The sequence below is a fragment of the Juglans microcarpa x Juglans regia genome, chromosome 3D (assembly GCF_004785595.1).
Source record: "Juglans microcarpa x Juglans regia isolate MS1-56 chromosome 3D, Jm3101_v1.0, whole genome shotgun sequence".
Taxonomy (NCBI): domain Eukaryota; kingdom Viridiplantae; phylum Streptophyta; class Magnoliopsida; order Fagales; family Juglandaceae; genus Juglans; species Juglans microcarpa x Juglans regia.
Window position 1 is genome coordinate 557087 of NC_054598.1, and position 16788 is coordinate 573874.

General features: G+C 36.0%; 3 protein-coding genes across 3 annotated transcripts; 2 read left to right on the plus strand and 1 right to left on the minus strand.

The window, feature by feature from the left end:
- Positions 1–557: 557 nt before the first annotated feature.
- LOC121255786 (bromodomain testis-specific protein) lies at positions 558–9090 on the minus strand. Its single transcript, XM_041156294.1, has 8 exons — positions 8938–9090; positions 7288–7932; positions 7091–7168; positions 6240–6483; positions 4002–4101; positions 2493–2631; positions 1579–2016; positions 558–901 (listed from the first exon to the last, which is right to left on the minus strand). The coding sequence occupies exons 2-8, from the start codon at positions 7894–7896 to the stop codon at positions 704–706; spliced, it is 1806 nt and encodes a 601-aa protein (XP_041012228.1). The 5' UTR covers positions 7897–7932; positions 8938–9090; the 3' UTR covers positions 558–703.
- Positions 9091–10085: 995 nt separating this feature from the next.
- LOC121253830 (protein DMP5-like) lies at positions 10086–10959 on the plus strand. Its single transcript, XM_041153749.1, has one exon. It carries the CDS (start codon positions 10251–10253, stop codon positions 10929–10931), a length of 681 nt encoding a protein of 226 aa, XP_041009683.1. The 5' UTR covers positions 10086–10250; the 3' UTR covers positions 10932–10959.
- Positions 10960–13407: 2448 nt separating this feature from the next.
- Positions 13408–14715, plus strand: LOC121256624 (protein DMP3-like). The gene has a single exon (XM_041157468.1). The coding sequence runs from the start codon at positions 13813–13815 to the stop codon at positions 14500–14502; it is 690 nt and encodes a 229-aa protein (XP_041013402.1). The 5' UTR covers positions 13408–13812; the 3' UTR covers positions 14503–14715.
- Positions 14716–16788: the final 2073 nt, after the last annotated feature.

Genomic DNA, 16788 nt, shown 5'->3' on the forward strand with positions numbered 1-16788 from the left:
CATGATACTAGGGAAAAAAAATGAATATATGTGTTTACAAGTTAATATTGCCCTCTGCAGATTCACCTTGAAGAACCATATTCTTGATTCTTGCTAGATCATACACAATATCACATTTAACGTTGTAGAGATACTGCCCGAGATGTATCTCAGGCAAACTACATTTAATGTTATAGCGATACATCTCGCACTAACAAAATATCACTTGGATTTTACTCTGTAGGAGTGAGTCCGAAAGACCCTGTCTTAAAGAGGTTCCCGACGTCAAAAATATATATAGATATATATATATATATCACTTAGATTCATATGCTAAAACAATTACAATAATGACTCGCTATATTTCAAAATAATTTGTCCTGCAGCTTTAGCGAGAGATGTAATTCTGCCAGAGAAGACCATAACAAGCACATGGGGCGAGCATTTCCAAATGCACAACCCTGACATCCATTAGACTCAATTTCATGCAATCCTGCATTTTCATTCTTTCTCCTCTAAAACTAACATCCATCCTTCTGGCAAGTCCGCGTGGTAACATTACCACCAAACACTGAGAATAAGGCATCCATGTTATAGGCTAGGTAATAATTACAAAATAAAACATTATTGTGTAAAAGGAAATTATCCATCTATTTTCTTACCTCAGATCCCTGAGACTGATACAACAGTTAGATAGGACGTATATATGCATTAAAGAAAGCACCTACTTCATGAACGTCTGAATCGCTGCACGGATGGAACTAGTGCGAGCAGAACGATGATGCTGATTAAGCGAATGGGGTCCACTCCAGACAGACTTCTGGTTGTCAGGGAATAGAATTCCACATAAGTCCAAGAGAACAGGATTTTCAAGATGGAAGTTCTTTAACGCTTCAACCTTTTTGTGCTTTTCTAGTGATTCCTGCAACAACATCAATCTGTAAGTAATCAAGCAAACACAAACCTTCAGCATTTAAAAGGGTTGAGCTTCTAAATTCGGAAGTTCTGATCTACTGTAAGTTTTATGAAATAAATAATATGTAAATCTTTGTCTGTTTATATAACTCCAAAATTCTAAGATTTCCTTTCAATTCTAAGTCGAAGTCAGCGCATGTGTCTGTTAAGAACTCAAATCAAATTCAAATAAGTTTGTGTTGCTGTTTTGCAGACACTCATTTTTTTTTAAAAAAAGTTAAGTTTTGCGGATATACTCCCTTTAACATCTCTTCTTTTTAGGCAGGATCCATCAACACATCTTCTCTTTAATATACAGGCAGGATTTCTGGGGGTAAAAAGGGAGAAGAATTAACAGCAGAACCATGCTTATTTTCTAAGCATGCCCAATAAGTTGGAAGTTTACTTAATAATTATTCACATTCCTATATGCATTCATATACATTGAAATGGCTTAATATTGATAACTCGCATAATAGTAGCATACACCTTACTTTGGGAGTAATGGGTGAGTGATCAGGTGGGACAGGGTAAAAACGAAGGAAAGTGAGGGCATCCCCCACCACGAAATTGCCAAACAATTTGTAATGTTTATTCAAAATTAAGGATCATAGAACCGATGCCAAATACAAATAATTGGAATACCTTATGTTTCTGTTGCTGAACCACTGCACTTCTGGCTTCATGTCTCATTAATGAATCTTCTTTCTGTGTATCAATTAGGACCCCAACACCAGACTTCTCCACAATTCTTAGCTTAGGTTGCCTATCAAGGACCTCCCCTGATCTATCACCAAACTGTGGCTGCTCTGGCGTTTCATTCCCATCTTTCTTTTGAATCTCCATCTCATTCTCTTCCTCCTCTTCCTCCTCCTCTTCCTCCTCCTCCTCTTCTTCTTCCTCTTCCTCCTCCTCTTCCTCCTCCTTCCCATGCTTCTCCTCTGAAGTGTTAAGCTTCTTCTCCATAACCTCCAATTTCACTTCCTCTACTTTCTCTTCTACCTCCGCATTTGCATCTGTATCTAGTGATTCAGCATTGGATGATGAATCTTCAGCACAAGGGCTTTCCACAAGTAGAGATTTCTGTAACAGAAAATGCAAACCAAGTGTTCATAGTTTTTATACAGTAACTAAATAATTTTTTGATAGGTAACAAAAAAATAAAATAAAATAATTTTTTTGATAGGTAACTTATCAAAAACAGTAACTGAAAATAATTATATAAACAAGGAACAAGAGTCTTTAGATACTTTGGTCCTGTAAGAGTTTTAGAAGTGAAAAGTTGGTTTTCTTTTCTAATAAAAAGTATCAAATGCCGAGTGATGATGAAAGATCATATATCAGTCAAAATATCCGAAATACCAATACTGGATCCTTTCCCCACCCCACCTCCCCTTCTCTTCAGTGACATAACACTGGATCTCTTCCAAACTTACCAATACTTCTTTAAAAGTAAAAAAACTCCTTCACCTCTACATATGATTCACTGACACAAAGTAAAATTTAATCACCTAGCCAAGAAAATTTTGAATTAAGTCATTGGTCAAACTTAATTGTACCTCTTGCTTAGTCTCCTGAGCATAATTATTATCAGTAGCTCCTATATGGCCTTTCGCAAGTCGAGCATTCTCCTCACGCTCCTTCCTGCGGCGCTTTAGAACACATATTGCACATAAACAATCACTTTTATGGCGCCTTCTGCAAATAAGAACTTCAGGCTATAAGAAACGTTTTACACTATTCAGCAAGGATACAACTCTAATTGGTTTGGGTTTTTCTTTTTTCCAGGTCTGATTTGGGTTCTTTAGTATCTTAGCTAATAACATGGCTGCCAGTTTTTTTTTTTATAAGTAATAAAAATTTTATTCATACGAATGGAATAGGCATAGCCCGTGTACACAGGGAGTATACAAGAGAAACCACCTAATTACATTCTAGCTAAGGAAAGAAAGTCATGGACATTGTTTCCATCAAGTACAATGGCTGAAAACCATAGCATTAAAGTGCGCATAAAAAAATTCTGAAACTCCTCCATTGTACGTTCCCTATCCTCAAAACATCTCTCATTCCTCTCAGACCATGTGCACCACATGATACACAACGGGATCATCTTCTACACTGCCGCCACATGAGGACTGCCTTGAAGCTCCCTCCAACATGCCAATAAATCCACCACCCGCAAAAGCATTACCCAAGTAATATCCATTCTTCGAAAGATCTCATTCCATAACCCCCTCGTGACCTCACAATGCAAAAGTAAGTGATCTACAGATTCTCCCTGTTTTTTGCACAAATAGCACCAATCCATCACTATGATTCCCCTCTTCCTCAGATTGTTCGTAGTCAAGATCTCCCCAAGGGCTGCAGTCCAAACGAAGAAAGCTACCTTAGTAGGCACCCGTGATCTCCAAATCCTCTTCCATGGAAATGAAACATAGCCTTGGGTTGACAAAATCTTGTAGTAGGTCCTGACTGTACATTTTTTACTACCATTATCCCTCCATTGCAACCTATCCTCTTGAGCCGTAATATTTCCCATAGAATAGAGCAACCTAAGGAAATCAGATACTGGCTGCCAGTTTTAAGATTTCAAGTACTTTAAGCGAGCTAGACTGATGATTGATTATTTATAAGTGCTCCATTCCTTCAAAGCCTACATATTTGTCCACAAACTCTGCCCTTCATCTCCTTGTTTTTGACAATTCTTAAAGTTCCATCTCTTAGCTGAAATTTCTGGGTTCTTTTGTCTAATAACAACCTATAAACAACCTGAAATCATAGTGTTCATTAAGAGTTTATCCAACCATGAAATCGATTCCACTTTCCCCTCAATAATGAATAGACCATATGAAACACAGACTGATGATTACAGTTGTGGACTAACTGAAGTATTATCGACTACATTGTTCCCTTATCAGTTCTATGCAGCTATTATATTACCTACTCCATATCGATAATCAACCCCTGGATCCACATGGAGCTGGGGAGCATAAAACTCTAATAGTTACTGCAACGTATATAATAGAAACTGTGTTATCAAAATTAGAAAGTTATTGGCATAAACACACCCATGACGTTTTCCTGTCTTCTGCTTTGATTGACCACCTTTCACTGGAACTTTTCCCAGACTAGACAGCACAACGTCCTCCACTTGGATGCTTTCAACCCCTGACAGCAAGGAAATATAGAGTGCAAAGCCTGTTGTCAGGAAAATGAAGGCTACCATCCATACAAAAGAGCAAGACGATGCCTCATGTGAGGGAATGAAACAATCATTAACGGGAGTGAGCCTAGAAAGAACCTATTTTGTATTTGTAAATACAAATACAAAACAGGTGGGAGGCTGTGGTAGGAGGAGGTTTTATATCAGGTTTTCCGGTGGGAACCACTAATAATGGCTCTACTTATATATCACATTTGCTTTTTACTGATGATACTCTTATTTTTTGTGATGCTGTTGGGGAACAGATTCAAGCTTTGAGGGTTGTCTTGTTATGTTTTCAAGCCGTTTACGGGCTAAAGGAACTTGGGTATATTGGAGTTGGTCCCGGTGGGAGATGTGCATAATATTAACAACTTGGCAGTACTATTGGGGTGTAGAGTTGCTTCTCTGCCCAGAAAAGATTTGGGTCTCCTGCTGGGGGTGGCGTTCAAGGCAATGTATATTTGGGATGGGGTGGTTGAGAAGATTGAGAAAAGGTTGGCAGCGTGGAAAATGTTGTATTTATCAAAAGGGGGTAGAATGACCCTTATAAAGAGTACTCTTTCTAATATCCCAACTTACTTTCTTTCATTATTTCCTTTACCAGTTGCAGTGGCTAATCATATTAAAAAGCTGTATAGAGCTTTTTAGTGGGGTGGTTTGGGAGAGGAGTAAAATTTTCAGTAAGCTGGAAAAAAGTTTGATGTCCAATTGCTGATGGAGGCTTGGGGGTTTGTAATTTGTGTAGTTTTAATAAGGTGTTGTTGGGGAAGTGGTTGTGGAGATTTCATAGGGAAGAGGAAGCATTGTGGAGGAGTGTGATTGTTCGGAAGTAAGGAAGTGATTTTGGGGGGGGGGGGGGGGGGGGGGGGGGGGGGGGGGGGGGGGGATGGTGCACTAAGGAGAGTAGGGGGGGACTTATGGTGTGAGTTTATGGAAATTTATTAGAAAAGGATGGGATAATTTTGTGAAACAGGTCAAATTTGTCGTACGTGATGGATCAAGAGTTCGATTCTGGTTTGATGTTTGGTATAGTGAGAATGCACTGTTTAGAGTTTTTCCGGCTGTTTTCAGGTTGGCTGTTAATCAGCAGGCCTCAATCTCAGAGTTGTTGAGTCACTCTATTGGAGAGGTGCATTGGGATGTCAGATTTTTCAGACCTGTCCAGGATTGGGAAATTGAGGAGGTTACTGATTTTTTCAGATTGTTGTATTCAGTGGTTATTAGACGACATGAGAGGGATCAAATGCACCGGAGATTTACAGCATCTAAAAAGCTTTCTGTTAGATCATATTATAAGACGTCTGATCAGCATTACATCTCTTTTCCTTGGAAGAGTATTTGGAAGGCTCATGTTCCGTCAAAGGTTGCTTTTTTTGTTTGGACATCAGCAATTGGGAATATTCAGACAATTGACAATTTGAGAAAGCGTGGAATGATTGTTATGGAGTGGTGCTTCATGTGCAAGAAAGCTGCGGAATCAGTGGATCATCTACTTATACATTGTGATGTGGCTAAAGTGTTATGGGATGGTGTGGTTAGAAGATCCGGACTGTCCTGGGTTATGCCAAAATCAGTGGTAGATTTACTCACATGTTGGACTAGACTTCATAATTGCTCTCAAGTGGCAGCTGCGTGAAGATGATTCCTTTGTGCATTATGTGGTGCATTTGGTTGGAAAGGAATGAGAGGTGTTTTAATAATAGGGAACGCAATGTAGAAAAACTCTGAAAATTTTGTATGTGTTTCTTGTTTAGTTGGTTTTCAGCTGTTGTACTTAATGGAAGGATGGTAAATGAGTTTTTGTCCTCCTTTTTCTAGCTTTAGAATGTATTTAGGTGTTTCTTTTGTATACTTCCTGTGTACGTGGGCTGCGTCTATTGCATTTGATGAATAAAATTTTTACTTATAAAAAAATAATAATAATTCCAGAATAAACCCCCAAAAGAAGGCAAGCGTATTCTTATAATAGAGGCTAGCTTTTTGCCAAATGAATACTACCATATAGGCACATGATAAGAAAGACTTATCTATTCAATTGCCCATCATATTTTTATCTATATTTACTAGACTGCAGATAAGAGCATAATGACAAAACTCTTACCCTTGGTTCCTCGCAGTTGTTCACCGTATAAACCAGCAGCTGTCCAATACTTCATGAAATTCTTTTTCACCCGCCGCATAAGGTCCAAAATATAGTCACCCTTATTGTTATACCTATTACAGTTTTCCCAAATGTACTGTACATCCTTATACACATCCTCCGAGTTCTTGTACTTGACGCCATTTTCAAGATTGCTGCATATCGTTCCAAAATCCATCGGTGTATCTATGACATCAAAATAATCCTGGTTCCAACCCCCCCAAAACAAAAAGAAAACCCTAAGTAAAAAATCATTTCATTTCAACCAATAAAATAGAAATAATAACATACAGCAAAAGGGTGGTGGCATAACAGACACTCACACGTGCGATTCTCTGCCTGTGACATGACTAATGTACAAAACAGGGTAACAATTATCACTTGGTAATGCACTACACTCTTTTTAAGTTCCAACAACATAACAGGACAAGTTTTGTGATATACAAATATTCGTTCATAAACATGATGGGTGCTAAAAATGTAAATAAGGAAGATTAAGATCCCCACTAAAATATGCACAGAACTAGTAATTAAGTAGCAAAAACTGAATAATATATGCGTTAGTTCTGTGGTTTCTCTCGCTGGCAAAGAACACCTGAAGAGCTACAAAAGCTCTTCTCTTATTACTGATCCCTTCTACCGTGTTCTTGATAGCTTTTAGATACAAGGAGTTTTTTTCAGAGCTTTTAGATACAAGAATATTTAAGGACCAAATGAAACAAACAAGGACAAAGAAGAATAGGTTTCAAATTAGTCCCTTCAGGGCCAACGGGCCATCAACGACTTTAATGAGCAACTATATTCATACTTACAGGAATTCCCAGAGCTATAGGATCCACAGGGACATTGAAAGGTTCGGCCGCATCCATTTTCATTACCTTCTTTATCACCTTTGGAAGGGAAAATGAAGACAACAATAAGCTCATATGCGGAAATTAAAGAAAATACAAAGGTACATTTAAAATCTATATAAATTTAAACAAAGATTCATGCTGACTTTCCAACGTACCATCAAGGCAGTGTCTAGTTCTTGCTTAATATATCGAGTATCCTGATGAAGTACCTTTGGTTCCTCCTGGTGTGGGTTCTCACCCTGTACCACTACAGCACTACTACTCTGATAACCACCTGAATTGCCCAAGACCTTTGACGACTTAATCTTGATACTCCCAGCTCTTTTAGCTGGATTTCCCAAAACACCAATAGGCAATGAGTTCGCACTATCCTCCATTTTCTCCATACCCATGCCTTGTCTTTCCAACAGTTGCTGGCTACTCTTATCTGTATCACTTTGCGTGGGTGCATCAGAAGAAGTATGTTGAGATTCCAACGTCTTACTTGCCCTCAGCTTCACTTTTACACGTCCAACTGACTTTCCCACTGCCTTATCAATTGAACCATCAGGCTTAATACTTGCAACATTATGTGGCTGATCAGTCCCCGTTGAAGATGGCGTATCAACCTCCATTCCAGAGTCATATTTGGTACCATTACCATACCCATCCAAACCAGAATTAACTTCCGCATGTACGGTCACAGCATTTACAGATGCCTCATTCTTAACCACCACCGGAGGCCCTTTTGGCTTTCCTTTCTTGTGCCCGCGCTTCCGCTTCATATTCCAGGAGTCAAACAGTCACTTTCTTCTTATGAACTACCAAATAAGGGGAATAGATTCCACTTCATTACAACAGATAATATATTGTTTACCAGAAAGTACTAGATACTACATAAAAACTGTTCAAACCCGGGTTCCTGAAGGAAACAAGTTCAAAGATTACCTAGTTTGGGTACTGAGAGTACACTACTTTTTATTATTTTATTATTATTTTTTACCTCCTTTTCACTATTATTCAATATTTTATCACCCAAGCGCAACATAAAAATTCTGTATGGCTGCATCAAGACCTTATGCGTATTCTAGCATAAACCCCCAGCTTCAATCTTATAACCCTAAAGAAAAAAGGGTACTTTTTTTTTACATTACAAGCAACCAGACATTGAGCCGGATTAGAAAACTTCTCATTTTGATTCATTCGGACGAAATTCGAATCTTATGAACAAGATTAAAGAAAATCCTAAGATAGCAAGTTTTTAAGAAAAATATGGGCTTTTTGTGGATATTTGATCATGAAACTCCGCTCCTACCAACAACGCTAAAATATTTTCTTGAACTAACAAAAAAGAAAAAAGAAACAAACCTTCCGTGCCCACTTCTAGCCTTTAGGCGTCAAACATTTCGGAGAAGACAAATTCGCAGGGAAATTTTGAATTGAAAAGAATTAAATTTTGAGGTGAAAAGGGGTAAACTTTCGTTGAACCCAATTAACAAACAAACTAGAGTTTTTAAACCCTCCAGTGAAAAAGTTCGCTTCTCAAAAAAAAAAAAAAAAAAAAAAAACCAAGAAGTGAAAACAAATACAGGACAGAAACGAAGAAACCCTAGAATGGACTTCAGAACGTGTAGATACAATGAAACATAGATAAAACTTAGAACCAATTGTCATAATTCATATCTAAGCTCTGTGATAGGGAAGAAAACGATATTTAAGTTCTCGTTGATGCTATTGAAGATCCGAATCAAGGTCCGTCAAAATGCGAGAATAACAGGCCGTTTAAAAATCGGAGGGAGGAAGGGAGGGAGGACAAGAGAGAGTACCTCTGAGAAATCTAAAGCGATGACGTCGTTTCCGTTAGTGCACTTTACATTTTTAAGTTTCGGAGCAGGAAGTGAGACTGCGAGAAAGAGCGAATGAAATCTAATGCCGAATTACTCTAATAATTTTCTCGGAGTTTCAAGCATTGCTGCCGTCATTAAACGCTATTTTAAAGTTTTTTAGGGGATGAGATACTTTGACATGTGTTGATTTGTGAATTCTATTAAAATATAATTTTTTAAAAATAATATTTAAATATAAATAAGTTGGAATTTATAAAATAAGTTGAGATATATTTAATTTTTTTAAAAAAGATAAAGAAATAATGAATAGTATCAATAATTATTAGAAATAGGTTGAGACATGGTTGTCCTCCAAACATATCTTGTGGTTAAGTTTTTGCACCCACCTTCCAGAAGGGATTGTTAATCAATTCTAATAGTCAAATTTCTGATGTGAGGCCCATAACAAATACGGGCCGAAGTATAGCACAAGAAAGACGGGCCCTAGAACCAAAAGTAACAAATTAAACCGGGCCCATTATACAAATCCAAAGCCATGATGGCCATGGTGGTGAAGACCATCCAAGACTTTTGCCAACTCGGATGGCATCATCTCGATTCTCTGCCAATAAAACCATTTCGTTTCGTAGGTTTGTTTCTTTGTACGCAAATGCCAAAAAAAAAACGCGCGTGTTGTTGGAAAGTTTCACCATTTCGGAAGTGGGTCTCCATGAATTTCCCCACATTATAATAAGCGGAAGGTTCCTCCCGTCGGGACAGAAGAATAAGTAATTCTTCCTCGAAAAAGAATATTTAAAAAATAAAATAAATCGGAAATGTCAAACTTGATGTACAGACCGGGGCTTATCATCGTCACGACATTATAATTAACGTGACGCGTGAGAAAACGAGTTTTTGGCTTTACATTTAAGGAATATTAATTGAAGAGTTTGATCATGCGAGAAGTTGTCAACTTTGGCCTAAAATTTTAATTTTTCATATATTACTATTCACTATTTCATACCTTATTTATATCTTATAAAAAAAACACCTTCAATAGCAACACGAAACTCCACGGAAGTAACATGGGCACGCCTAATTCGTGTTCAACCATCAACCTCAAAGCCCTTCTATATATATATTTATTTGGTCCCAAAGCATCCCCACATCCTCCACTTCTTGTTCCATTTTCCCCAACTCAATCTCAATATTCCTGAAACTCCCCACCGTCACCCCATTTTCCATCTTCTATATATATAACTACATAACCAAGACTTGCCACCATACATTAATATATATCTTCACCACAACAAATGTCTAGTCTTAGACCAAGATCCGTAGCCACCAAGCAACCATCCTTAAAAGAAACAAACAACGACGCCCCAACCCCCTCCGCTATTGATACCGACTCCGATTCCTCAAAAGCCCCACCACAACGCCAGCCCTCTGTGCAACAGCGGGCAACGCAAACCCTGACAAGCACAGCCGCCAACCTAGCCAACCTCCTTCCCACTGGGACCCTCCTCGCCTTCCAAATCCTCACCCCAATCTTCACGAACAACGGTGCTTGTGACTCTGCCACGCGCTACATGACACTCGTCCTCCTTGTCCTCCTTGCCCTGTCATGTTTCCTGGCATCATTCACCGACAGTATCAAGGCCTCGGATGGACGAGTCTACTATGGCTTCACCACCTTCAAAGGGTTGTGGCTGTTTGATTACCCGGACGCTTCGGGCGCAGGCCTGCCGGATTTGAGCAAGTTTAGAATAAGGGCGATTGATGGGATTCATGCGGTTTTATCTGTGCTGGTGTTTGGTGCTGTGGCTATGAGGGATAGGAATGTTTTTCAATGCCTTTATCCACAGCCCGGGCAGCAGACTCAGGAGGTTTGGAACATTGTTCCAGTTGGGGTTGGGTTCATTTGCAGTCTCTTGTTTGTGGTTTTCCCCACTTCGAGACATGGTATTGGTTACCCTGTAACACCAGGCAATTAAAATATTAATAGATCTCCATTTAATTTTATTTCTTTTTTGTAAGCATTTGGATTTTATAGCCCATTTTATTCTTTAGGATCGAAGAAACTAATTTGTATATTTTGTTTTAAGATACAAGATTAATAATTATTGATTCACGAGCAAGAATATCATGAATCACTTGATCAATTCAACGAATTTTGTTAAGATCAATTGGGTTGTTGGTGTTCTTGTGTTTTTGTTTTTGTTTTTTGTTTTTAAATATTCTCATCTCTACAATTGTTGGTCAACTAAGAACGTGGGTTGGAATCGAATGACTGGAGATCTAGAAAACAGGAAATCGTCCAATTTGATCTGAAGATCAACTCCGATTTTGAATTATATATGAAGGTTCACCTAAGATTAATATTCAACGTCGAAATTGTGATCAGTCAAATAACGAGATGAATATTATATTATTGCTTGCAGGTTCTGTATATTATTCCCGATATATATATATATATATTTATATATATAGGAATTAAGCTCGATCAAGACTAATATTGCATATACGTAGGTATATCTGCAATATTATGATCTCGCAGTGCATCAATTAAAGAAACAAAATTCAATCAATCGGATCTGGCGGTAGAGAACGTCATGACAATATTGATGCATCAAGCTATGGTTTGGTCAATTTAATTATAACCATTTTTATGATCAGTTTGAAATTAAGTTACGCCTCGTTTGAATTTAGAATTGATCTTAACTCATCTCATCTAATCATTATAATTTTTTTAAATTTATACACAAAATATAATAAACATTAATTTAACTTTTTCAAATTTCAAAATAATAATAATATTAAAAAATAAAATTCTAACAATATTTTATTCAACTTTTATTTCAACTAATAATTTCATCTCATCTTACTATTCAAACCTAACCTTAATCAAATCCTCACAGAGATGATCCTGATCTACTTAGAAAATGAATATGCAACAAACTCATATATATATATATATATATATAATATTTATATGTATGCACGTGATTATCATTTTTAGAGTTTTCTAATTTTAAGCTCTCAAAAGAACTTAAACACGTCGATCATTGTCTTTCCATTAAAGATCTTAAATCATATGTATAATATTGGATTAATGGAGGAGATTTCCAGGATCTTTACCGGGGCACATTTTCTAATGACAGATATACATCATGGAAGCTAGCGTACATATATATATATATATATATATATCCAACGTTCATAATCGCACGTTGAAACTTGAAAGAGAGACCAAACCAGCTTTCACTATTAGAAAAAAGAAAGAAAGAATCTCAAAAAGATCATTGGGCGCGGTTTTGATGGAGACTCTAGAAAATTGTGGCAAATTTGGCTTATAGATCAAAAGGAAAAGAAAAGAAAATATGGCAATTTGCAGTTTTAAGTACATGCATGGGTTTGTCCTACGTACGTACCCTGGCAAGAAATACTGAATCGTCGTCTGTCATTTAATTAGAATATGAAAAATGTTAAATCTATTTAAAAAAAATTATAAAAATTTATTTATCTATATGTTAGATATTTATACGTTAAAAATCATAAAATTTAAAATTTAAAATAAAATTAAAAAAATGAGTCTTGTAATTAAAGTAAAATATAAATAAAATTGTAAGTATATATAACACTACTCTTAGAATATATTGCCTATACATTAAGTGCATGATGCCGAGGCAATATATACACAACATGGTCTCAACTGTTCCACCAAACCATGCATAAAATATGGCTGTTTGCAGTTTGATCACATGGGTTAATTTAATTTGTCCTACCTTAGGCACGAAATACTCATGAATCGCTTGCTTGATTATAAAAATCTTGTCTGATCTGTATAGTACTTTGGATTATATATCCAGCAATCTCCAATCTCATCTAAGCTAGCTAGCTGCAGCCTACTTAATTTCGATGCTTCATGCCATGAATTTCTAGGAGCCATATATATATATATATATATATATATATATATGTATGTGAGTGAATATTTTTAGCTATCTGGGGCTTAATTTTGGAGTACCCAAGGTGAGCCTGCATGCATGCATGGAGAACAAGGATCTACATGCACTATGGACTATGGTATGGTGTACATGACTTGTCAATATACCTGCAAAATTCGAGGTATATATTATCCGCTTCTAGCTAGCTAGCTACATCAATACAATTTTTAACTAACCCAAGATACCTTCAGGATGCAGCATGGAAGCTTAACGTCGTACGTAGTGCTATAATATATGTATCTAGGGTTGAATTAGTTCTGTCCCGTTCTATCACATCATCATGCATACTCATGTAAGCTGGTTTATCCAACGAGTAGTACTAATGGTATATATATTAGGGAATATTCTTCCTTTTCTCAAATATAGAAAGGGTGGAATTATCAGATATACATACATATATATATGGATACATCAGTACTATCATATATATTCTTCACATTATCGTCACGCAAGTGCAAAACTGTACTTTCCAATCAGCCACGATTGAACAATATTGAAGTCGTCGGCTTTATTAATTTAGTTATAAAATTATCGGAAACTTGAAGCCGGAAACGACTCATTCACCTCTTCCGAGATGACGATAACGAAATTGACAATTCCCCCACTCTCAGCTTCAAAAGTCAGCCTCTCTTTTCCTAATCCTCCCGACAGGCCGCTAGCCACCAGTACTTCAGCTACAATTCACCACAAATAGCTCGAAGTTTTTTTCTCAGATAGCCTGTTCCTTCAATTACTACAGGTTCTCACATCAGACGGGCCTACTTTCTAACACTACCAACAAATCCCCATTTTCTGATCACGACTTTGGAGATCTTTTAAATCCGTCTTCTTTTCATTCCCAACAGATCTTTTTCCCAGATACCCAACTATGTCTAACCTTAGACCAAGATCCACATCCAAAAATCAATCATCCACTGCTGACAAACCCGCACCGCCGATCCCGTCACCCCCCTCCTCCGACACCGATCCCGACACCCCAATTAAAGCACCTCTACTACGCCAAAAATCTTTCTCACAACGTGCCATCTCCCAAACCTTAGAAGGCACAGCCAACCTAGCCAATCTCCTACCCACAGGCACCCTCCTAGCATTCCAACTTCTCATCCCCGTCTTCACCCAAAACAGTGTTTGCGACTCCGCCACTCGCCCCATGACGATCATCCTCCTTGTCATCCTCGCCGTCTCATGCTTCCTCGCGAGCTTCACGGACACGGTGAAGACATCGGACGGGCAAGTCTACCACGGCCTTGCGACCTTCAAAGGGATGTGGCTGTTTGACTATCCAGGCCCTTCCAATCCATCAGGCTTGCCGGATTTGAGCAACTATAAAATAAGATTCATTGATTGGGTTCATGCTGTGTTATCAGTTCTAGTGTTCGGAGCAGTAGCTTTGAGGGATAAGAACGTGTTGCAGTGCCTTTATCCAACGCCGGGGCATGAGACTGAGGAGGTTTTGGACATTGTTCCAGTGGGTGTTGGGCTGATTTGCAGCCTGCTGTTTGTAGTCTTCCCCACCAGAAGGCATGGCATTGGATACCCTGTCACGCCAGGCAAATAATTTAATGTCATAATTTCATTGCAACCAGCTTTTTCATCATCTACCTTGCTTTTCTTAATTTCTTGGTTGTTTTACTTTTTTGAAACGTAGGTTGTAAGAGATGGCTGTCGTCTTCTCTTCCTTTTTTTTCCCCTTTAATTTTGAAGAGCACTGCCAATGACTAGTATGACTTCTACAGTAGTTCACACGTGTTTTGAAGCCTCGTAACCCTCACCAAGTTTGCAGCTTGTATTATTTTTTCGGCATTGTCTTAATTTCAAGTTTTTTAGTGCATATGATCTTAACCGGCCATGACATCAAGATTATCTTGATGCTGAAACTGTTAATTGGCAAGAGAAAATCATGTGTTACGTGTAAAAAACAAAAACCACATGACTATATATATTGATACTTTCATCATTTATTTTCACCAACGATTTGACATACATCAACTGGTTAATAAATAGATAAAAAATAAGTTTTTATTCATCGCATAATAATGATAAATAATAATAATCAAAGTATTAACCATTGGCTAGCATTTGTCTGCATCTTGATGCATTCCTCTCACCGTCTAGATACAGATATGACTTAAAACCATCTCATTTTATATTATTTTATTTAATTTCAACTAATAATCTTATTATTATTTACAAATCATTTCAAATCATCTTATTAATTCTTTAACCTTTGATTTCCTCCGACTATGCGGGAGTAAATTAAAATATTGAAATGTTAAAGTGATTATTGTAGTTAATTTATTTGTTAAAGTTCCTAATTTGTAATATTCTATTCCTAGTATAAAAGTTGAAGTAATGTCTTCTAATTAAGCTAAGCCATCAACTATTTTTACAAGTTTTATTAATAATATTTATTCAAATATCTTTTGTATTAAAATTTAAAACCTCTTCAGTTAATTCTCAAATATTTCATCTATTATTATTGAAAAAATATTTCCAATAATGTTCAAATAATTGAAAAAAATTCCTTCAATTTCCATCTCAGGTGCTTGACTAGATGGTACTAACAATTTAGACGTTAATTATACGGCTAGATCAATAAATTTACGTAGTAAATTTGCTAGCATTGCCTCGTTTGGTAATTAAACTCATCTCAACTCATCATTATAATTTTTTCAAATACCAATATAAAATATAATAAACAATTCAATTTTTTCAAATTTTAAAATAATAATAATATTAAAAAAATAATATTCCAACAATATTTTATCATCTCAACTCAACTAAATTCAACATCCAAACGCAATCTAATGAACTAATCCAAGTTATCCAACAATAACTAGGATATATATAGTTTGTTAAATGATTATTTATGTAAAGCTTTTTATTATGGGTGAAAGTAAATACAATTTCAGAGCCATCATATTTGTCACAAATTTATCTTCGCAGTTTGCTTCAGTTTTTAACAGAAAAAAAAAAAAAATGAATAGCTACTGTTCTTAACTATTAACTAGTAAGCAATAAATCAATATTTGTGCACAAAATGACATAAAGTTATTTTTATTATAAAATAGATTTAACAGATTTCATAAAATCACATAAATTTATAAATTTATTTTATATAATTACTTTATGTAAGTAACAGTTTTCTTTTAAATAAGGATGCTCTATAGTTCTTGTTGGGAGTTACCGTTAGTTATATTATTATTATTTTTCTTAAATATATTTTTTAACATTTTTAAATATTTTTTTAAAAAATAAAAAATTTTATAATATTATTAAAAAATAAAAAATTTTATAATATTATTAAAAAATATTTTTTTAATCATTAAATAAAAAAATAGAAAATAAAATAAAAAATCAAAGAGATAAGTTTAAGAATAAGTGCCAGAGTAGTTTTTTTTTTGTTAAATAATGCTTTGTCATTGTTCACATTTTAATAGTCACTTTACTTTACTGTCTCTACTATTCCCATAAAAAATATAAATAACACACGAATTTTAAGACGGAATCTTATGTTAGGATATGAACTCAATGAATATAGATAAGTTTAAGAATAAGTGCCAGAGTAGTTTTTTTTTTGTTAAATAATGCTTTGTCATTGTTCACATTTTAATAGTCACTTTACTTTACTGTCTCTACTATTCCCATAAAAAATATAAATCACACACGAATTTCAAGACGGAATCTTATGTTAGGATATGAACTCAATGAATATATTTAAACGATTTATTTATTTATTTCAACCTGTGTATTGAGAATCATGTGGGCATTATCAATATAAAAAAGATAAAATTACACACACGTATACATAAAAAAAATTATTCTCATCAATCATTATTTAATA

What these genes read in the sequence shown, in the direction of transcription:
- LOC121256624 (XM_041157468.1), top strand. Translation starts at nt 13,813, where the DNA reads ATGTCTAACCTTAGACCAAGATCCACATCCAAAAATCAATCATCCACT.
- LOC121253830 (XM_041153749.1), top strand. Translation starts at nt 10,251, where the DNA reads ATGTCTAGTCTTAGACCAAGATCCGTAGCCACCAAGCAACCATCCTTA.
- LOC121255786 (XM_041156294.1), bottom strand. Translation starts at nt 7,896, where the DNA reads ATGAAGCGGAAGCGCGGGCACAAGAAAGGAAAGCCAAAAGGGCCTCCG. An exon ending in ACAACTGCGAGGAACCAAGG is followed by an intron (nt 4,102 to 6,239) that starts GTAAGAGTTTTG and finishes CCTTGCTGTCAG; the next exon opens with GGGTTGAAAGCATCCAAGTG. An exon ending in CTCAGGAGACTAAGCAAGAG is followed by an intron (nt 2,017 to 2,492) that starts GTACAATTAAGT and finishes TTTCTGTTACAG; the next exon opens with AAATCTCTACTTGTGGAAAG.